Source organism: Sceloporus occidentalis, unplaced genomic scaffold, assembly GCF_023333645.1.
Source record: "Sceloporus occidentalis isolate IW3139 unplaced genomic scaffold, rSceOcc1.0.p SCAF_9, whole genome shotgun sequence".
Lineage (NCBI taxonomy): Eukaryota > Metazoa > Chordata > Lepidosauria > Squamata > Phrynosomatidae > Sceloporus > Sceloporus occidentalis.
In genome coordinates this window covers 36,871,545-36,893,783 of record NW_028316989.1, presented here as the reverse complement: position 1 = coordinate 36,893,783, position 22,239 = coordinate 36,871,545, and the positions used below count along the sequence as shown (strand labels likewise).

Genomic DNA, 22,239 nt, shown 5'->3' with positions numbered 1-22,239 from the left:
GTGTTGGATCGGTGTCCATTTGGGATGGATAACTCATAGATTTGAGAGTGAAGAGGACGATGGGGAACATTTAGTGACCCATAGGTATCCTCCATGTTGCAGCCCTGTCCTGTCCTGTCCTGTCCTATACATTTCCTCCACTATCCAGAGCTGAAAGTACATTTGCTCCTTAAAACCTTGACCTTAAAGGGGAAAGACCAACTGGTCCTGTCACCTAAACAAACAGTACTTAATATTAATTTATATTTGTGACAACATTCTGCTGGTTTCCTCATGGTTTCTGATGTAAATATGTTGTTTATAGAGTATGTATTAAATTTTCCTATTTAGTACAAACAACTGTACTTTGGATTCTTCTATATTAAAACGTGAGATGAACATTTTGTGCCTTGTGCTTTTTTTGGTTACTTGTGGTGTTTTGGCTGTTTGTTAGTTTACGTCTTTATTTCTTGGTTAGTGAAAGGGAGATGCAAACGGTGGTTATTGTGAGTTCTGTCTCTTTGCTGCACAGAATTAAAGTTTTGCATATCTGAGTTTTACATCTGGCTGTTTTCAAGCTCTTCATGGCAAAAAGATGGCAGAATACTTCAAACACAGACCACCTCCCTTGCCTTAGAGACGAGTTGTAAAATGCATAAAGAAATAAATGCATGGGTGCCATTTTCCATACAGTGTGCAAAGGGATCTTGTAGCGCCTTTGAGACTAACTGAAAAAAGAAGACCATTTTGTGGACTTGAGTCTATTTCTTGAGATGCGATGTCGCCTGAAGTCTAGGAAAGTTCATGTTACCAGCTTCGTTCTCTTACCAGCTTCTCTCAAAAGTGCTTCAAGATCCCTTTGCAAACAGATTTTCCACATCAACAGGACAGATAGAGCATGGCAATTCTCTGGGGGACTCTCTCCAATGTGTATGATTTCTTCCCCACATTTAAACACAAGACACAACTAGGCTATGCATTGTGCAGGTTTGGGAGAGAGAAACACAGAGGATCATTTCCAGGGGTGCTCCATGTCAGGTCCTGGTGTAAATATGACTCCCAGACTCTGGTTTTCATCCCTTGCTTTTTACAAATCCATTGGGATTATTCTGTATATTTTGGCTCCCTGCAGCTTGCAAAGGATGTTGGAGACCTAGACTTTCTATTCCAGAAAGCCTTTGGGAACAGATGGTTAAGAAGAGAAGGGGTTTTATAGTGCTGTACTGTTTTAAAGGACGTTTTAAAATGGTTTTAATCCTACTGTTAGTGCAATGCAGGTTGGGCACCTTTTATCTGGGATTCCAAATAACAAAATATTCCCAAATCCAAAATTGTCCGCATAGGTAGCTGAGAAAGCGGCACCTTTGCTTTCTGATGGTTCAATGGAAACAAAGTTTATTTAATACACAAAATTATCAGCCTCCTTGGCTCCCAGCCTGGGAGAAAGGCAGCCTATAAATGAATAAATAAAATAAATTAAATGTGTATAAAATTAGCTTCAGGCAATATGTAGAAGGCGTATATGGACATACATGAATACCATGATAAGACTTGAGGCCTATGTCCAAGATTTCTCATTATGTTTAGGAAAACATTTCAAAATCTGAACGAGTCCGAAACCCAAAACACTTCTAGTCCCAGGCATTTTGGATAAGGGAGACCCAACTTCTCCCAATCCTAATCAAGAGCATAATTTCATTGATATGTGCCTTTGTTGTGGAGTGGGAAGCAGCATTTCCAGTTTCTGATGCAAAGAATTATTCCATTTCTATTCCAAGGGGGACCCAAGGCACCTCCCCAAAAGAATCAGCTAAAAACTACGAAATTTTAAAACGCCATTGAAACTATCCCATTGAAAGCAATGGTAACCCATCTATTTGGACCTGGTGGGGAAGTGCTCAGATGGGACAAAACAGAATGTTTGTTTTGTTTCCTTGGAGATCCTGGAGAATCTTGGCCAACTGATCCTTGGAAGTTGCATCAGCTGAAGTCTGGAGGTGGTTGAGGCTGGAGACTTCAACTGCCCAGAGCCATACCATTCGGTTGGTTCTGGTGCCATTGATCGTTTGGAGAGCTCTCTTGCTTTCTCTGGCTGTTTTCTCTTCATAGTAAGTGCATCTAGTCCTTTCTTTATTTAAATGCTAGCTACTTCTGCTTTGGGAAGGCATCGCTTTAAACCAGGTGGACTATTTGAGCTCACCTGATAGCATCCTTCTTAAGCAGACCTTCATTAGTTGGGTTCAAGTGTATGGTTGTCTTATTTCTTCAATTTCGTTCCTCCCAGGAGTGGGTCTCAAGGTGGTGTAGAATACAAAATGTAGAATGAACATACTGTATATACTCATGTATAAGTCTAGAAATGTAGGTCAAAAAGTTGATCTGAAAAATCTGAGTCGACTTAGGGTCAGTGTAAGTACTGTATCTTAACTCTTATTTAAAAAGAGGAACCATCCCCTGGTGAAAAGCAAGAGTATAATACGTGAAACACTGACTCCCTCTCCTCTCTCATTCATTCAGTCTTAAGAGTAAGCACAAAGAGTTATGTCTGATGGAATTTTATCAATTCTTTGACATTGTTTTGCTTTGCTTCATCCTTTAGATCCTTTGCTGTATGCCCCTAGGTTTTACCCTTGACTTATCATAGCAAATGATCATAGCAAAATCCATAATTTTGGCCCCAAAACTTGCCCTTGACTTATACATGAGGTCAACATATAGTCAAGTATATACGGTAAGCATTTTTTAAAAAAGAAAACATGTTGGTAAAAGAAAAGGATGGCATTGTTTTTTCAATTGGACTTCAGTTCTCAACCATCTCCAAAGGATCATCTCCAACGTAAAGTCCAAGGCTCTCATGGCCGGCATCCATAGTTTTTTGTGGTTTTTTTGGGCTATGTGGCCATGTTCCAGAAAAGTTTCTTCCTGATGTTTCGCCAGCATCTGTGGCTGGCATCTTCAGAGAATGCTTTGCCTGGAAAAATTGGGTCTATATATACTGTGTGAGCCTGGGAATGCAGGAGTGATTTACATGTGTCTTGTTCTGTGTTGATGGCTGGCCTCAGCCTGGGAGGCTAATGCAAACGAGGATTAATGTCTGCTAATTGGTTATCAATTATCTGCTGGGAAAGCCCCTGACTCTGAATGGTTTCCTATTTGCATTTGCTGAGTCCTTATTTTGCTATTCCTCAGGACTGGTAGCCAAATTTTGATCACCTTAAGGGTTTCTTCTTTCCAGGTGAAATTGTCCAGGTGTTTGTGGATTTGAATGGCTTCCCTGTGCATCCTGACATGGTATTGGTTGGCATGGTCCAGAACTTCAGTGTATTCAAACAGTATTTTATGCCCTGAATGCTTAGTGGCATTTGGCTCATCTCCAAATGTTAACTGGGAGGGAAAGGGGAAACTGGAGTACAAGGGCTTGCAGAAAGTCAGATAGAGAGCAGTAGCTGGTGACTCCCATGTTAGTGGGTTGGTGAATTTGCTCTGTCTTTTGGTCTGAACTGTCTCTAATGACCCCAAATCCCTTTGCCTCCCCCATTGCTCCCTGGGCTGTCTTGGGGGGCGATCATGCAAGCATGTACTGCAAAGCCCATCTGTGTCTTCCCATAGTTCCTCTGGGAAAGAGAGAAGAGGAGCCTCTAATCACCCCAAGTCCCTTTGCCTCCCCATTGCTTCCTGGGCTGTCTTGGGGGGCGATCATGCAAGCATGTACTGCAAAGCCCATCTGTGTCTTCCCATAGTTCCTCTGGGAAAGAGAGAAGAGGAGCCTCTAATCACCCCAAGTCCCTTTGCCTCCCCATTGCTTCCTGGGCTGTCTGGGGGGCGATCATGCAGTCATGTAGTGCAAATCCCATCTGTGTCTTCCCATAGTTCCTCTGGGAAAGAGAGAAGAGGAGCCTCTAATGACCCCAAGTCCCTTTGCCTCCTCCATTGCTCCCTGGGCTGTCTGGGGGGGGGGGGGGGGCGATCATGCAGGCATGTACTGCAAAGTCCATCTGCTGCTCAGGTGCTCAGGCAGAGGCATCGAATCTCAATCGGAACAATTTCGAAGCAATGCAGGTCAAATTCGCGCTCAAATGGAAACGATGCACCCATGATTCGCATCCAGACCCACGTTATAGGCCAGTGGGAATGACCCCTATCTTGGAACTAGGATCCAGCACCATGAACCCAATGCCCCAACAACATGGATATTCAGTGCCCCATTAACATGGAAGTCGGAGCCTGCTACAGTGTACATTAACTGCAATGCAATTTTTTGTTTCTTTTTCCTCTGTTCTGAACTTCCTAGCTCCTCTGAATGACCCCAAGATCAAGTTATAGGAGAGAAGGAGAAAACTGTATCTCCTTCCACTTTCTCCACCCCATATAGAAAATTATGTACCTCTTTTAGGGCCATGCTATTTCACAGTGTTGCTCCTTAATAACCCAATGGTTTCAACCTTTCAAAGAAGACATGTTATTTGGGAGTAAATTCAAGACAAAACCTACCAGGAGGGTGCCTTCAATTTGTTTTCCAAGGCATAGAGGTGGGTGCACAGTTATAGGGTGCAGGGGGCCGGTACCAACCTTGTGCAGGTTGTTTGTTGGCCTTTTCCAGGGCCAGAATACCATTTCCATCAAACCTGCTAACCTGTCCTCTTTTCAGAATCTGAAGATTGCATTGCAAGAATAGAGAGCCAATATAGTATAGTGGTTTGAGTGTCGGACTAGGATGATGGGAGATGAGGATTCAAAGCTGCATTTAGCCATGGAAACTGTGGGTGACCATGGGCAAATCATGCTTTCTCAGCTTCAGAGGAAGGCAGTGCAAACCTCCTCTGAATAAATCTTGCCAAGAATAGGATAAGTTTGCCTTTGGCCACCATGAATTAAAACAAAACAACATTTTAGGAATATCGCAATTCCATGAGCTCAGGTATTTCTCTTATGCCATGGAGCAAATAATACTTGGGAAGCTAAGCAGAAGTACCTTCTGGAAGCCATTTAGCTGATCCTTCTTAACTCTTCCAGGCTCAGGCCCTGATTGATAACCAGGCCCTGAAATGAAGAGAAGACTGGAAAGTCCATCTGGCTCACTGAGCGAGGCAGAGGCCACCAATCCTGCCAAGAGGCCAAAGCGCCAAAACATCCCAACGGACACGGAAGGATTCGCAGATGGCGAACCCAGCAGCAAGAAAGAGGTCAGTTGTGCCGGAAGCCCAATGGAGAAGCCAAGAGGTGCTGGACCAGGCCTTGTGCCTTCAAAAGAAGTTGTAGCATCAGCTATTGTAGGATTGATCTCCTTCCACAGATGCATGGAGTGAAGGGCTGCCCAGAAAGGACCTTAGGCCACTCCTTGCATCTGAGGAAGGAGACAGAGTCTGCAAAAATTTATGCTACAATTTCTTTTGCTCAGTTAGTCTCAAAGGTGCCACAGGATCTCTTTGCAAATTAAAATAAGAGTGATTTAAGTGGGCTAAAACCATATTTTTTTAAAATATGGCAAATTAAAACAGAAGGTCCTACAGCTTGTTAAAACAATTGGAAGCCAGAACAAATGAACAAATCTGAATTAATTCCAATGGCCCGTTAAAGGATCAAACAAAAAGTCATGTTTTTACTTGGCATCCAATAGAATAAATCTTGATGCCAACTGGGCCTCTAAAGCTGCCCAGATGAATAGGCTGTCTCTCCCATGACCCTATGACAGGTTTGCCGTAGGCTCTCCAGAAGTCAAAAATGACTTGGGGACATACAACAAGAACACAACCCTATTGGTTTGGCCCCGTTAATACTAACGGACCTTTTTAGATCAACTTGGATAAATTCCTTAATTTTGAAACTTTCTTCTATTGGGTTATCAAGAGATCATGTACAGATGTTGGTTGATAATAAAGCAAAAACTGTTATCCCACAGAGAATTAAAGATATTGACCTACAAACGCACAAAAGCAAAGCAATTCTCTATCCCATAATTGGGGGAACTGAAAGAGTTTCCATACATGCCAAATACTTTGATAACTTGAACATCCCCAAATTTAGAAGAGCATTTATGCTTGCAAGATTTAATATCATTCCATCAGCCGTAGTTGAAGGCAAATATAAAAAGATATCTTTGTGCTATAGCAGTACACCTGATGTTACATGTTTTGTATGTTTGCCATATTTTGGTGCTGGCCATGTGCCATATTAAATTCATTCATTCATTCATTCATTCAGAAGGCAAACAACAAGGCAAGGCTAGGCCCACTTCCCCTCCTTTCTTTCCGTGGTCAGATCCCTGATTTAGTCACACCCCTGATTTTGCATTAGGACTAAGCTGCCCAATTTTCTTGGTTCACAGCCCAAAGACATCCAGGCTGCAGCTGGAGACAATGTTACAGCTGAGAGCAAGCCCATAGTGATATCCGATCGGGAGGAGGAGGAGGAAGGATCGATTTGGATATCTGAGGGAGGAGAGGTGGAGGAACCGATCCTTATTTTGGAGGATGAGATCATCGAGATCTCGGATGAAGAAGATGCCATCGAGATCTCCGATAAAGAGGAGGAGGAAGATGTAATTGTGATATCTGACGAAGAGGAGGAGGAAGTAAAGGAGGAAGATCTCGTTGTTATTTTGGTTCAAGAGGTGGAGGAAGAAGATTTGTAAGAATCAGGGGCTAGGTCAGTTTGACAGCTGTCAGCCATTTTGACACTTCATTCTTTGGGATGAAACCAAGGACAAAACACGGGATTTGCACCCCTTTGCTTTGCATGTCCATCCAACACTTTGGGAAGTAACCAGGCATCTGCCGCCTTGTGAAAGAGTCCCTATCATGCCCAACCAGCATAAAACATGGAGGGCAGCGGCTGTTGGATTTGGGGTAATGAAAATGCCTGCAAAGTGGGGTGTGATGGAAGCAAATTTAGGGGTGCTCCTCCAAAGCTAACAAAGCTGTCTTCCTACTAAACTGTGATGGCCTCTCTCACTCCAGCAACATCCAAAGCCATCCTGCATTCTGCCCCATTCGTATCCTCACCACTTGTCCCTCCAAGTCACGTGAAGTGTTTGAGGGAGTCCTGGATAGCCTTTCCATGTGCAGAAACAAACAGGACAGTGTTGGTCTTTCCTTAGGTGCAAGGGACTGTGGATGCACTTGAATAGGAATGTTCAGACCCAGTTGGTGAGGGCACCTGCCTTTCTTCTGTGGCTTCCTCTCAGTGGCAAGAGCGGCTGTGCTCTGAAGACCCCTGGTTGTTGTCGCTCACGGAGGGGCTGACTTCGGACTCAGGAGATGAGGGCTGGAGATCTTCCTGGGGATAGCTCTGAGACGTGTAGCCATCTAATCTTCTCCTTTTGGAGTCCTGGTCATACCTGGACAGAGCATCCTGATCAAAGCTCCACTCGGCTACCTCCCTTGACCTATTTAGGAAGAGGTTAAAAACCTTCCTCTTCCAACAGGCTTTCCCCCAGATGTTGTAAGATCTGCTCTCTCCCCATTGCACTTGTTGCACCAGCACTTTATGCTAGTTATTGTGTGGTTTTAATTTTGTAATTTTAACATTGTTTTTAATAGTTTATATATTGATTGGATGTTTATATGATTACTGTTTGTAAAGTGTACATTTGTGTATTTCTGTGTAACCCGCTTTGATCTGCCAAGGAAAAGCGGGCTATAAATAAACAGTTTATTTATTATTATTATTAAAGTTGACCTGATCGTACGACCGCTTGCGAGATGGACTTTGCAGCTGATTGTTGGCTATTTGGAAGGTATCCACCTTCCCCTGTAAATGTGAACCTGCCCCACCCCCAAGACCAATAGGAACCAGTGGTCTGAACCATCCAACTGTGTATAGTTCTCCCTTGTTATCCACTGGGGATTGGTTCCAGGACCCCCGTGGATAACAAGATCCTTGGATGCTCAAGTCCCATTAAATACGAGGGGGTATCATCAAGTTTTAATTATCAGCTTTTAAAAGTTTGTTTGGTAATTCCAACTCACAATAGTGTCCTAAGATGGGCAATTTTTCCCATAAACTACTGGGATCTCATCATGAATGAGACAAAAAGGACACAATGAACTGATTCTCTCAACATCATGGACTTAGGGATCAACGATGACCCTGACCAAATGACATCCAATATACCATAATAACCTCTGGGTGATATCCCCTCGCAAAATGGCATAGCAAAATAGTGTCCCTCCTATAGTGGATAAAATATCCGTGGGTAAGGAGGGACAGCTGTAGTAATTTCCAGTGAATGGTCTAACCGGCTTCAGCAAGGTCACGCAGCCTTTCCTTTGCCTTGCCCTGCAACCCCTGACCAGTAGGTTTCTGACCTGTCCGGTTCTGATCCATCCAATGGGAGTAAATCTCCAACGTGCATCAAAATTATCCAAATTGCCCCTTGTCCATAGTTTTTTGTGGGTTTTTCGGGCTATGTGGCCATGTTCTAGCAGAGTTTCTTCCTGACGTTTCGCCAGCATCTGTGGCTGGCATCTTTAGAGAAGATCTGTGGCTGGCATCTCTGAAGATGCCAGCCAGAGATGCTGGCGAAACGTCAGGAAGAAACTCTGCTAGAACATGGCCACATAGCCCGAAAAACCCACAAAAAACTATGGATGCTGGACATGAAAGCCTTCGACTTTACATTGCCCCTTGTCCCTTCCTTGCCAGGCTAGACTTTAAAGCCTTGCAGGGAATGGAAGGAAAAGGCCCGTCCAATAGGATGATAGCCCTTAGAACGATACATCGTGGAGGGAAGCAGTCATTTTTGCATGCCAAAACATAGAATCATAGAATTGTAGAGTTGGAAGAGACCACAAGGGCCATCCACTCCCAATTCTGTCATCCAGATCATTGATAAAGATGTTGAATAGCACTGGCCCCACTGGTCACTTCTCTCCAAGATGAAAAGGAGCCATTGTTGAGCACCCTTTGGCTTCACCAAGTCAACCAATTACAAATCCATGTAACAGTTGCCTTGTCCAGCCCACATTTGACAAGCTTGTTTGCAAGAATCTTATGGGAAACCTTGTCAAAGGCCTTACTGAAATCAAGATATACTATATCCACAGCATTCCCTTCATCTAACAATCTGGTAATTTTATCAGAGAAAGAGATCAGGTTTGTCCAGCATGACTTCTTTCTTTGAAACCCGTGTTGACTTTTTGTGATTATGGCATTGCTTTCTAGATGTTCACAGACTCTCTGTTTAATGATCTGCTCCAGAATCTTTCCTGGTATTGATGTCAGACTAATTGGATGATAACTGTTTGGATCTTTTTTTCTCCTTTTTGAAGATGGGGATAATGTTTGCCCTCCTCCAGTCGCTGGAACTTCTCCTGTTCTCCAGGAGTTCTCAAAGATTATTATTGCCAATGGCTCCGATATTCCATTTGCCAGTTCTTTTAATACCCTTGGATGTAGTTCATCTGGTCCTGGAGACTTAAATTCATTTAGGTTAACCAGGTATTCCTGTACTATCTCTTTACTTATTCTGTGCTGAATTTCCCCTATTCTGTCCTCTGCTCCATTATCCTCAGGTTGAGCATCCTTTTCCTTTTCTGAGAAGACTGTAGCAAAAAAAGGTGTTGAGTAATTCTGCCTTTTCTCTGTCCTCTGTTAGCATTTTGCCATCTTCTCCACACAGTGGCCCTACCGTTTCCTTCTTCTTCCTTTTGCTGCGGACATATCCAAAAAAGCCTTTTTTGTTGTTCTTAACCTCTCTAGCAAGCCTGAGTTCATTCTGTGCTTTAGCTTTTCGGACTTGACCCCTGCACAGGCTCACTGTTCAGGTTCCTTGAAGGCACCTTTGCCTATTCTATGTAAAAAGGAATGAGATAGAAAAAAGATCTTGAAATTGCATGCCTGGCACCCAGGAATGAGGGCTCAGACCTGTCTTCAGAACCAAAGAAGAACTTTCCCATTTTTTAAACTCTAGAATAGAAATAGTTGGCTCCATTTAACCATAGACCCCTTTACTGTCTCTCGCTCTGTCTGTAGATGTTAGCACAATTTCATGAATGTGGTTTTTCCCTCTATTAGAATGTTATGAAATACCTTCTTAAGCGGGTGGATTAATTTATTCTCTAATTCCTTGTATTAGATTCCTGACAAGCCCTTTTCAAGATCTTTTTATGTCGAATATTCAAAGGTGCCTCCACTGGAAATGTTTTGACAAGCAAAAATGGCTGATTGCCTTTGCAATGTATTGGTCTAAGACTATCTTGCCATTGAATGGTCTGGACTATGGAGATTATCGCAACAGCAAATTGGCCAGACTGAGTCCTGCCTGAGCCAGGGATGAAAGTTTTGAAACAGGGCTGGACTCAGGCCGGCCCATTTGCCGGTGCGATAATCTCCTAAGTGGTTTGGAGAGGTCCAAAACCAGTTGCTGTTGGTCAGGTCTGATGGGGCGAGTTCGAGGAAGGGTCTTTTGACCCTGTTCAGGCCAATTGGACCGCGTGTTGCAGATTCACCCCCATTGGATGAATCGACAGGTCTGAAACCATTTTGTACTGGTCAGGGGTTGCAGGGCAAGACACAGGGAGAGGCTGCGTAACCCCGCCGAGGCCACTTGGACCATTCACTGGAAATGGACACAGTTGGATGGTTCAGACCACTGGGAGGAAGGGGGTCAAGTCATTTTGACATGAGCCACACTTGACTCCAAGGTCCAGAGCTTGAACTACATTTGCTCAGGAAAACCTTGAATGTAAGAGGGGAAGACCAACTAGTCCTGGTTGCCTTAAGAAAACAAGCAAACAGTAGGGATTTCTGATGTAAATATGTTTTTATAGTGGATGTATTAGTTTCCTACACTGCATGGATTCTTTTATAGTATAATGTAAGACGGATATTTTGTTATATTGCATTTTATTGTTTTTAAACTCTGACTGTTTAATTGTAGTTTTAATATTGGGGAGGGGGTTGGGAAGGGATCGTTTAGTATTTTATTGTATTTCTAATGAATTTTTACTGTTGTGCCTTGCCGGATTCCTAGAGTTTGGGTGGGCTATAAATAAATTATTTATTATTATTTATTATTTATTATAAATCTGCTGGCTTCCTTGTGCTTTTTTGGTTATTTATTCTGTTTTGGCTATTTATTTATATATGTATTTATAAGATGCAAATGGTGGTTATTCTGAGTTCTGTGTTAGCTCTTTGCTGGACAGAATTAAAGCTGTGCATATGTGAGTTTTACATCTGGGGTTTCCTTACCAGGGTTTCCTTACCAGGAAAAAGATTGGAAAATACTTCAAACACAGACCATCTCCCTTGCCTTAGATGTGAATTGTAAAATGCAAAATAAAAAATACATACATGGATGCTATTTTCCATACAGTGTGCAAAAGGATCTTGTAGTGCCTTTAAAACTAATAGAAAGAAAGAAGCTGGTGACATGACCTTTTGTAGACTTGACTCTGTTTCTTCAGATGCAGATGTTGACTCAAGTCTAGGAAAGTTCATGCTACCAGCTTCTCTCTCTTACCAGCTTCTTCTCTCAAAGGTGCTTCAAGATCCCTTTGCACATTCATTTCCCAGACTAACAATGCAGTCCTCTGAAGTCCAACATTATCCCTCCCTTAAAATTTTATGGAAATTAAAAAAAAATGCGGTGATGCTTTTCATTTAGAATCAGACACACTGTCCCATCCCTCAAAGGCTTTTTAAAAAGCATATTTCTGAGTTTCAGTAACCAATGGTGAGTTCTCCTTGGGCTGCAAAATTGGCCTTTGAACCATTTGCCCTCCCTTTCCCCCCCTGCTCTATTATTATTATTATTATTATTATTATTATTATTATTTATATAGTGCTGTAGATTTGCACAGCACTGTACATAAAAAAAACAAATATAAAAGAGTCAACCTGCCTATGGCGTACACTCTAAGAAATGTTAGGATAATACAAATAAAATACATAGCAATACAGGAAATGGTTCAATAAAACAGGCAACAAAAAGAACATCAGATAGCAAATGACAATCACACAATGTCTGGGAACGCTTCTCTGAACAGGATGGTCTTCAACTCCGTTTTGAAGCTGGTTAAAGAAGTGATGGCTCTTGCTCGCGGGGGAAGAAGGTTCCAGGAGTGAGGGGCAGCAAGTGAAAAGGGGCGAACTGGGACAGCCGACTTACACACACACACACACACACACACACACACACACAGAGCCAATCCACCAGTAACTGGATTTTCTGTAACACCAGAAAGGGAGGGAATTAACTCAAAGGAAATGGGCTGTAACTATAACATTTTGTTCTAATTTTCTTAATTAATTTTTCTTCTTGGCCTCAGTTTCCATTAGATCCCTGTATTCTTCTGGAAAATTCAGCCAGCTTTCATGGGTGTGTTCCTCCGATCCATGGTCAATTGTGACAACACAAACAAAACTAACCAAAGGTTTGGAGAAACTTAGCTGTCCTCCCAAGAGAACATCAACATGGAAAAGGCTATCATGTGCAAGATATGAAACAGCACATGAAAATCTAGGCATCCAGCCTACACTGGAGATGATCCTGTTAGATATCCCATTCAAGTTTTTGGTTTTAATTGAAACCTTGTTCCAGGCTAAAACAGTGTTGTTAACCTCAAAACTAGTCTGAGCCCATTTTGAGTCTCAGCTGCTTATGTGATGTACGAGACCAAAACAAGGTGAAACCAGGATGCGGCCACTTTCTGAGGTGAAATACCAGGAGCAAAATAATGCCCTTTTGCTCTAATGTTGAAAGTGTGCATGATTGCACCGGTGTATAAATAGCATATTGTGAGTGCAGGAATGCAGGAAAGCCTGGATGGCTTATTGAAGTGGTCTGCAGCCTGTGTCCTCGGCCCAGTGAGCCACAGCCACTGGTGCCATTGCTCACCATATGGTGTTTTTCCTTTGTTGGGTGTACAGGCATATGAGTGGCCAGATGCGCCATCTACCCATCGTGGCAACAAGCTGTCACACACCCCATGAAGTGGAATTATGACAAACACAGCAGTTCACCAATAATGCAACGGATGTAATAAAACCATGCACAAACTGGCCAGTCCAACAGTGGGCCATGAGGTGAAGAAGTGAAAGAGTACATGTATAGGGAGGCCTCCATGATTGTGCTTTGCCAATGTGTCACTGGGCGCACCGATGCACTGTAGAAAAGGTGTATCACTTGTGTGACTGTGGCTGGTCACACAAGCCATCCGATGGGATGGCAGGTGGGTGAGACAAGGGGCGTAATTGGCAGTCACAGGCGGTGTGTTCATGCAATGGTGGAGGCAGAAAAAAACTGAGTGGCGTGAGTTGATGTTGTGTGATGTGGACTGTCCATGATTGTTTGGTCCGCCTTGGGAGCAGGTCATGTGGACAGTGGGGGTTCTAGCCAAATTGGGAAAATCTAGGAACAACCGTTTTTCCTCTCTGTCTGCTCAGCCCCTCCATTTTTGTGGGGGATTTGTTCCGGACCCACCCCCATTATCTCAAAGATACAGTGATGTCACTAGTAGAACATGACTTTTAAAATGCTTCACTATATACAAGAAGGAAAGATGCATCAATGTATATTAGATATAGTGGTTAAAATGGTTAAAAATGGAATGTCCATGGTCAGCAGAAGGTTACCTGCGATTATCAAATGGAGAGAATGATTGTTTATGGACCAAGTTGCCCTGGTATGTGTGTGTTCCTTTTATGGACAATGATCCACTATGTATGTAGGTGTATCCCTCAAGCTATTCATTTTCCAAATACACCATCTGTTAGATCAATCATGGATGGGATTCACTGGACCACAGGCCAACTGTGGATCCCTAGACTCTCATCCCTATTCTGTTTCCCAGTCTAAAAAGCTATTGTAGGGAACCTTGCACAAATTAGGGAAGGAGAATGCCTGGATATATTGCGTAGTGAACAAATGTGAGTCAGATCTGTAACTTTGCCCATTTTTTGTTCTGTCCCCACCCATTTTTGGCTTTGCTGGCAGACAAATCCAGAGTCTTTGACTGAAGTAACAAATACCTCAAGACGCAGATGTCTCCTGCCACTAGAATAAGCAGCAGGTATATTTCCTAGTCTTCCTGGTTGAGATTCTCCCTTGAGAAAAGATAGTAGGGATTTCTTATAGGATCTTCTACATATGGTTGATGTGTTGCACCACCAAACTCTGTCCTACTGTGAACTTCGTGCAGAGTTCCATAGCATTTGTTTCCTGAAGCATCTAAACTGACTCTACTCTTTGGACTCTGCTTTTCTGTTCTTCTTGGTTGATATACAAATCTAATGCAATCTGAGTGGCATTTCATTTAGCTGAAAGACTTACCATTCCTTTGGTTTAATTTAGCTGACAGACCTACCTTTGGTTAGATTATAACGCAAATGACATAATATGAAATCATAGAAATGAATGAGTTGTCTGTGCTGATTGGCCTTGTCTCAGTGGTTCTCAGTGCATCTTTTTAATGAGATTGACATAGCTGCCGAGATGAAATTTTGATTCCAACCTTTCTTAAAAGTGCAATTTAACAGCTGTCAGAAATATTGTCACTCTTGCTCTTGCTGTCTGAGCTAAGAGGTGACCATGAAGCACAACTTTTTATTGTTTCCTTCTTGTAGCTTCATAGACGTTTTCTTGACAAATCTCACTGTGACAACACACCCAAGTGCTCTTCACAAGCCATAGCAGCCCCAGACTGACTTCTCCCAGTTGCTTGAAGGACTGATGGCAGTTAATTGCTGAATGATTAGGTGCTAGTGTTTGCTTCCAATTTTTCCTGAATTGCTATTCAATTGCTGCATGTGAATCTGTTCTCCCATTCCTATTGCTAGGCATTAACTCACAGAATTGGCATCAGCAGCTGTTTTTATAGTTAACTAAAAATTCAGAATTACGGTAGGATAGGTGTTGGCAAATCATAAAGGATTTGGATAGCATTTTTTTAAAAATTGGTCTCTTTCTCTACCCCATTCCCCTATTCTTGTTATGTGCCTTCAAGGCATTTCTGTCTTACAGTAATACTAAGGTGAACCTATCATGAGGTTTCCTTGGCAAGATTTGTTCAGAGGAGACATTACTTAGCTATGCATGCACATTTAAATAGCTGATGTATAATACTGGTGCTAATTTCTACTGAAACTTTCCCCACACCTAGGACCCAATGTAGCTTGCATGTTTTTGTTAGACTTAGTAGCCACCTTTTGGTAGCAGGGCAGATTGGAGCAGGACCATGGCAGGGAAGGGGAAAGCTTCAAGCTTTTGTTCCCACTGTAGTTCTGAGCAGATTTTCCCAACCTATGCCTGCTAAATATTCATTATGTGAAGTTCTTGGTTGATGTCCTGCCCAGCACAAAATCAGAATTCATAGCAGTCTTTGAAGCTGCATCACAGGAGCCTTTGTGGTGTCTTCCCATCACACCCTGAAATAGGAACCTCCCAGTTTCTTCAGTTCATGCACCTCAGTTCTCCTTAGGAAATTTGCTTGAAAGACATTATGACACCAGTACTAAGATGGGGACTCTGTTCCATTACTTGCTTGGCTTTAGAGCCTTTAGCTGGTGAAGAGGTTAGCCATTACTGCTCGAATAAAACCAAATCAAACTGTTTTAGTCTTCAAGTTATGTTGAAAGTATAAACCTTGTTCATGCTTGAACTCACCTCCTCCCACACACATATTACTTCGTTCTTATGTTCAGTTTTGAAAACCACAATGCCCCAGAGCCAAAATCTAGGTAAAAATGATTTTATGAATCTGCAATAAAGCTTTATTTAACAAAAAGATACCACCACCACCACATCTTCAAAACATGTGTTTGTTACAAATGCCTCCTGTCTGGGTTATTCCTCCAGCCCCCAAATGAAAAAAAATATCATAATTAAGGCAGGGTATTCTTTTGGGATTTATCATGCAAGAGCATACTCAAATGTCCCTTTATCCAGCCCTTCAACCTCATCCTCCCACGTGGATGATGGCATACTGCTATAAGGGTCTAATAAGATTTTGAAGCATCTTATAATCAGAAGTCCTAAAAAGACACACAGGATCCCTACAAAGGCAAAGCCGGTTTTTTGCTCCAGAGTCAGGGGAAAGGTGGACACCTCGTTGACGCTCATGCTCACTGACACGTTGTTGCAGTAGTTACTGCTCATCGCGGGGCTTCACATCCTGCTGGGATGTCAGGATTTTCACTTCTTCACCTATGCACAAAAACAGAAGATGGTTTGAGTTATATAGAAAATCACAAGCTTTGTTGCTAGAAGGCTAATCTAAATAAATGAAAGGGAAAGTCTTACTTTAGGGGAGGTGGCTGATACATTTGTATGACAAAGACGGACTTGTTTCGAATGACTTACAAACATTGATGATGAGTCTCCAAATCCAGCTGGAGATGAATGGTAAGACAGCTGCAATCCAGGACTTGATCATGGATGAACATGCCCACCTGACATTATTACAGAGACCTGGTTGGATGAGGCTTGGAGTGGGGGGGTAATCTCTCTCAGCTTTGCTCACCCATCACTGTGCAGCGGCAGGTGAGACCTGGGGGATAGAGTGGTGGAGTTGCAGTGGTCTATCAGGATAATATTCCCCCCTGACCAGGTGTCCTATCCCTCAGTCTTCAGTGTGTGAGTGTGTTTATTTAACGGTGGGTAGTCAGGACAGATTAGGGATTCTGTTGGTGTTTCGCCCACTCTGCTGGTTTTGGAAAAGGAAGCTGGAGCTGTTAAGAGGGCTCTTGAAAACTGGTGTCACCTGCTGGACTTGCCCCTTTGAGGTATGGACAAATCACAGGAACATGCAAGCCTTGTGAATAGTTAGAAAAATAACACCCAAGCAAATTAGATAGGCCGAGTTTTTCTACAAATATAAATTCACAATGAAGTATTTTCTGTGGCGGGAGGAATCTTGTCAGCTGATGCTTTGTCCAAATAGCCTCAACACAAAAGTCAAAAGAAGGAAACACTGGACTCTGTATTCACAGCAGCCCAATTGGGGTTGGGAGTGAGTACTCAAGGGCAGACAAAGAAACAAACCCTAATCAAGGGTTGTAGAATCATAGTTGGAAGAGACCAGAAGGGCCATCCAGTCCAACCCCTTGCCATGCAGGAACACACCATCAAAGCACTCCCAACATAGGGCCATCCAGCCTCTGTTTAAAAACCTCCAAAGAAGGAGAAGGGGCCAAAGAAATCATTACAATCCAGCCTTTTAGAAGGGGTGAAACAAGAAAAGTGGGCTAAGCAGCAGTGACAGCAATTACCTAAAAATAAATAAAATAACATTTTTGTTTTCAAAAGCATGAGAAGAAAGATACTATAGTTGTGTCATGATGTTAAAGTTGCAGGGCACTTCGGCTTTGTTCAAACACTGCACTTGGTACAGAGATATATTGTTGGCTCACTTTGAGAATGGATGTGGAAACGTATGTAAGAGACTATCCTGTGTGTGCAGTATCAAAAAGGGAGGCTAATAAATGAAAGGCACTACTGCAACTTCTACCTACACCAACTAGACCATACTCACATGTTAGTACGGATTTTATTGTCGACCTACCCTCTAGCCAAGGCAAAGCTATGTTTTAGGTAGTGGTGGAATTGTTTTCGAAACAGGTCCAGTAGCTGGCTAAACTATTAGTTTAGCATTGTATACGGATCCCCCAAAAGAAGATTTCAGATTAGGCATCCAATTTACGTTGTAATTATGGAAAGCTTTTCTGAAATTGGCATGGCACAGGCTATGAGCACTGCCCACCATTCCCAAATGGCTGGCCAAATGGAGTTAATCAGATTTTGGAGCAATACTTGACATGGTGTACAAATTACCAAGATAAATGGGATAAATTATTGGCTTTTGCAGAAGTGGCTTAAAATAACTCTGTATATAAGAGAACTGAGCATTCTCCATTTGCAGTAGTAGATAGGGAAAATTTGAGAGCACTGGCAAGCCTTGAGATCATACAGTCCGACCCCATTTCATTGACTGACTGGGCAGGAGAAGTGCATGGTGCTTGGCCTGTCACTGCACTGGCTTTGAAAGAGGCCAAAGAGACGTATAAGAAATATGCTGACAAACAACATGGCTCTAATTGGGAGTTTAAAGTGGAAGAGTCAGTGTATCCTTCCACAAGGTTCCTTAAAGGCATGCACCAAAATATATTGTCCCTTTCATGATAAAGCATTTGGTAAACACTGTGATGGCAGAGTTGGACCTGCCAAGACTAACATAACATCTGTTAGCCCCTCTGTTGTAAACTGCTTGGATTCCCAGTGATTGGGCGGTATATAAATAAATCTTATTATTATTATTATTATTATTATTATTAACAAATATTTACACCATTTTCCATTGCAGGTTACTAAAACTACCAGCAGAGAGTAGATGGTGAGAAGCATTTTGAAGTTAAAGAAAAAAATTAGACTCTGCACTGTATAAAGGGAAACTGTGGTATTACATTGAATGGAACCCCTTCCCTGATGCGCAGAATGAATGGGTGTATTGTCATAATGTAAAGGCTCCAACCTTAGTGGGGGGCAAGGGAATTCATGATAAATACCCTGAGAAATCTGAACCAGGTTGATATAATCACTTATCAATAACTTGGATGAAGGAATAGAGGGCATGCTTATCAAATGTGCAGATGGCACTAAATTAAGAGGAGTAGCTAATACCCCAGAAGATAAGATCAAAATTCAAAATTTAACCTTAATAGATTAAAAACTGTGCCAAAACTAACAAAAATACCAGCGAGAAATGTCAAGTACTACACTTAGGCAGAAAAATGAAATGCACAGATAGAGGATATAGGACACCTGGCTTAACAAGACTACATGTGAAAGGGATCTAGGAGTCCCAGGGAACCACAAACTGAACATGAGTGATGCAGCAGCTAAAAAAGCCAATGCGATTCTAGGCTGCATCAACACTTATAGTGTCTATATCGAAGGAAGTAATAGTACCACTCTATTCTGCTTTGGTCAGGCCTCACCTGGAATACTGTGTCCAGTTCTGGGCACCACAATTCAAAACGGATGTGGAGAAGCTGGAGCATGTCCAGAAGAAGTTGACTAAAATGGTGAGCGGTCTGGAAACCATGCCTTATGAGGAGAGTCTTAGGGAGCTGGATGTGTTTAGCCTGGAGAAGAGAAGGTTAAGAAGCGATATGATGGCCCTGTTTAAATATCTGAAAGGATGCCATAGTGAGGCTGGATCAAGTTTGCTTTCTGCTGCTCCAGGGACTAGGACCAGGAGCAATGGATGCAAAGTACAGGAAAAAAAGAGATTCCACCTAAACATTATGAAGAACTTCCTGACAGTCAGAGATGTTCAGCAGTGGGAAACACTCCCTTGGAGTGTAGTGGAGTCCCCTTCTTTGGAGGTTTTTAAACAGATGTGCTGGCAAATGGCCGTAATAAAGTTGTTATTATTATGTTTTTAAACAGAGGCTGGATGGCCATCTGTTAGGAGTGTTTTGACTGAGAGTTCCTGCATGGCAGGGGATTGGACTGAATGGCGGTTGTGGTCTCTTCCAACTCTGTGGTGCTATGATTCTGTGATATGGGAGGGGTTGTTTCTATATGCTGCATATATAATATATTTGTGTGGAGCTTTTGTGTGAAGGGGGGATTGTTTTTTCCCCTTGCCTTAATGTGGGACATTAGTGCGATGGATTATATAGTACTAAAGGACATAGTAGCTATTTAGTGATCCCAGGCACAGGTGGGAAGACAAGACGGAAAAGAGGCAGACATGGCTCCATCCAAAGTCATTCCATGATGGAAGGTATGTGGCACTAAAACTACAGGGAGGCAGTCTGGGAAAGAGAGAGGGAAATGTATTCATGAATTATAATGAATGAGAATGCAGCCCATCATGAATTTGAAATAATGTATTGTCTAGCCAGTCAATGTTAACACTTGACGTTTCTCTCTGACAATAACGTCACTGGAATGGATCTATAGTTACCGAATAAAGATTTTTCTGAGCTTAACTACTGAAGCATGATTTCCTGAACTAGGACTTAAAGTTGTATAGGGGTCCGAACAGACAGGCCAAAATAAAGCTACTTCGGGTCACTTTGGAGGTATGCTGTTTAAATGACACACACATTTTAAGAGGCCAGAAGTTGCACCAAAGCTGCACTCCAGTCCTTAGGATTGGAGCATGGCTTTGGCGCAGGTTCCGGCCTCTTAGGACACATGCAGTATTTAAACAGCGTACCTCCAAAGTGACCCCAAGCAGCTTTATTTTGGCCGGTCTGTCCAGGCCCTAGGTGCCATATGTTCTAGTGCTGGAGAAGGAAGAAAACATGCCCAGCTTGACATAATCAAGACTCCAGTCCTATGCGTTTCCCTTGGGAGTAAGCCCCCATGAAAACAGTGGGGCTTATTTCCGGATCAATCTCCAGAAGTGAGTTCCTGCAGGACAAGAAAAACCCTGTTAAGATTCGGTGCAGAAAAGTCAAGATCCAACCTTGACAGAATTGTACGCCGGGGACCATGAGGCCATGCTCTTGAAGGTGTGGGCAGCCATCTTGAACATTTGGCCTTCGAGTTACCCCTGAACCACAAGCAATAGTATGTCGCACGTCACCCGGGGAAACGCGGCCCACAGACCCTTCACCGCGCATTTATGTATCGATCTATGGCAATTCAAGGATGCATTTCCTTTTTTTGTAGGGAGTGCCCAATGCATTTTATATCTCTCTCTATGGCAGTTCAAGGAAGCATTCCCCTTTTTTGCAAGGAGCGCCTAATGCATTCTCATATATATATATATATATATATATATATAAAATATTTATGGCAATTCAAGGAAGCATTCCTCTTTGTAAGGAGCACCTAATGCATCTATCTATCTATCTATCTATCTATCTATCTATCATCTGCATTCCCCTTTTTTGCAAGGAGCACCTCCTAATGCATATATATATATATATGGCAATTCAAGGAAGCATTCCTTTTTTGCAAGGATCACCTAATGCACACACACACACACACACACACACACATATATATATATATATATATGTTGCAATTCAAGGAAGCATTCCCCCAAACCTTCCCCTCGCAAAGCATGTGTTGCGGAGAGTGTTGTGTTGCTCTGGCAGCAACCATCTTGGTCGTGATAACACACATCTCTGCCAGTGAAGGGAGGCTTGTTATCACACACACACACACACACACACACCACACAGAGGAGGAGGCCTGGGCAACAAAAGCCCAACTGTTGAGTCTGCGGTTGTGAAAGGAAGCCCCGCGGAGAGCAAAGCGTGCCTTCAGGGCTCATGAAAGGAAGGAGGATTCTTCTCCAGCCGTGCCTCCCTCGTGCAAAGCGCTCCCAACCCGCGTTAGTTCCGCGTTAGTGTGGCTGGCTGCTGCCCCCGGCTGCCCTGGCCCTCCAGCCCCCGAGTACCCACCCGTGGCCTCCTCCGCCTTGGCCCCCATCCTCTCCGCCTCTCCAAGTCCGAAAGGGCTCCCAGAAGGCGGCTCCTGGCTGCGTCGGCGGCGTCGGCGGCGTCGGGGGTCTGGGGCCTAAGCCCCCCGGGAGCCTCCTGCTCCTCTTCCTGGCGGCGGGGCTGCCTCCTCCTCCTCCTCCTTCTTCTCCTCCTCCTCCTCCTCCATGGCTACAGGCGTCCCTCCGGCATCGCTTCCAGGGAACAGCAGGAGCAGCAGGAGGGTCCTCTTCTTCGTCGTCTCTCTCGAAAACAAGGGAGGGATGCAATGGAGCCCCTCCTCCTCCTCCTCCTCTTTCTCCTCTTTCTGCTCCTGCTTCAGGTTGACGCCTCAGGCGCCCCAAACTTCCTCCCAAGCGCTCTACGTGCGGAGCATCCCCAAACCGCCTCCTCCTCAGGCGCAGCGGCGGAGGCGGACGCCTACCTAGCTTCCTTCCTTCCCTCCTTTCTTCTTTCTTTCCTTCCTTCCTTCCTTCTTTTCCTCCCTCCTTCCTTCCCTTCGCTTCCTTCCCTCCCTCCCTCCTTCCTTCCTTCTTTCCTTCTTTCCTTCCTTCCTTCCCTTCCTCCTTCCTTCCTATCTTCCTTCCCTCCTTCCTTCCCTTCCTCCTTCCTACCTTCCTTCCCTCCCTCCTTCCTTCCTTCCCTCCCTCCCTCCCTCCTTCCTTCCTTCCTTCCCTCCTTCCTTCCTTCCCTTCCCTTCCTCTTCCCTTCCTACCTTCCTTCCTTCCTTCCCTCCTTCCTTCCTTTTTTCTTTCCCTCCCTCCCTCCTCCCTTTCTTCTTCCTCCCTCCCTCCTTCCTTTCCTTCCCTGAGGAAACCATCTCCTGAGGCACCTGGGAGGAGGGTTCCTCCTTTCACT

General features: G+C 43.5%; 2 protein-coding genes across 3 annotated transcripts; one reads left to right on the top strand and one right to left on the bottom strand.

Moving 5' to 3' along the window:
• Window positions 1-2,010: 2,010 nt before the first annotated feature.
• On the top strand, window positions 2,011-8,387 carry LOC149307277 (uncharacterized). The gene is made up of 3 exons (XM_089538696.1): window positions 2,011-2,087; window positions 4,993-5,162; window positions 6,305-8,387. The coding sequence occupies exons 2-3, from the start codon at window positions 5,025-5,027 to the stop codon at window positions 6,608-6,610; spliced, it is 444 nt and encodes a 147-aa protein (XP_089394822.1). The 5' UTR covers window positions 2,011-2,087; window positions 4,993-5,024; the 3' UTR covers window positions 6,611-8,387.
• A 7,289-nt stretch (window positions 8,388-15,676) lies between these two features.
• Window positions 15,677-21,859, bottom strand: CTXN2 (cortexin 2). 2 transcript variants are annotated; one of them, XM_089537755.1, is made up of 3 exons: window positions 21,346-21,859; window positions 18,916-19,062; window positions 15,677-16,126 (listed from the first exon to the last, which is right to left on the bottom strand). In XM_089537755.1, the coding sequence occupies exon 3, from the start codon at window positions 16,076-16,078 to the stop codon at window positions 15,833-15,835; it is 246 nt and encodes an 81-aa protein (XP_089393881.1). In that variant the 5' UTR covers window positions 16,079-16,126; window positions 18,916-19,062; window positions 21,346-21,859; the 3' UTR covers window positions 15,677-15,832. The 2 variants fall into 2 exon arrangements, with proteins under 2 accessions (XP_089393881.1, XP_089393880.1); XM_089537754.1 differs by lacking the exon at window positions 18,916-19,062.
• Window positions 21,860-22,239: the final 380 nt, after the last annotated feature.

What these genes read in the sequence shown, in the direction of transcription:
- CTXN2 (XM_089537755.1), bottom strand. Translation starts at nt 16,078, where the DNA reads ATGAGCAGTAACTACTGCAACAACGTGTCAGTGAGCATGAGCGTCAAC.
- LOC149307277 (XM_089538696.1), top strand. Translation starts at nt 5,025, where the DNA reads ATGAAGAGAAGACTGGAAAGTCCATCTGGCTCACTGAGCGAGGCAGAG. An exon ending in AACCCAGCAGCAAGAAAGAG is followed by an intron (nt 5,163 to 6,304) that starts GTCAGTTGTGCC and finishes CTTGGTTCACAG; the next exon opens with CCCAAAGACATCCAGGCTGC.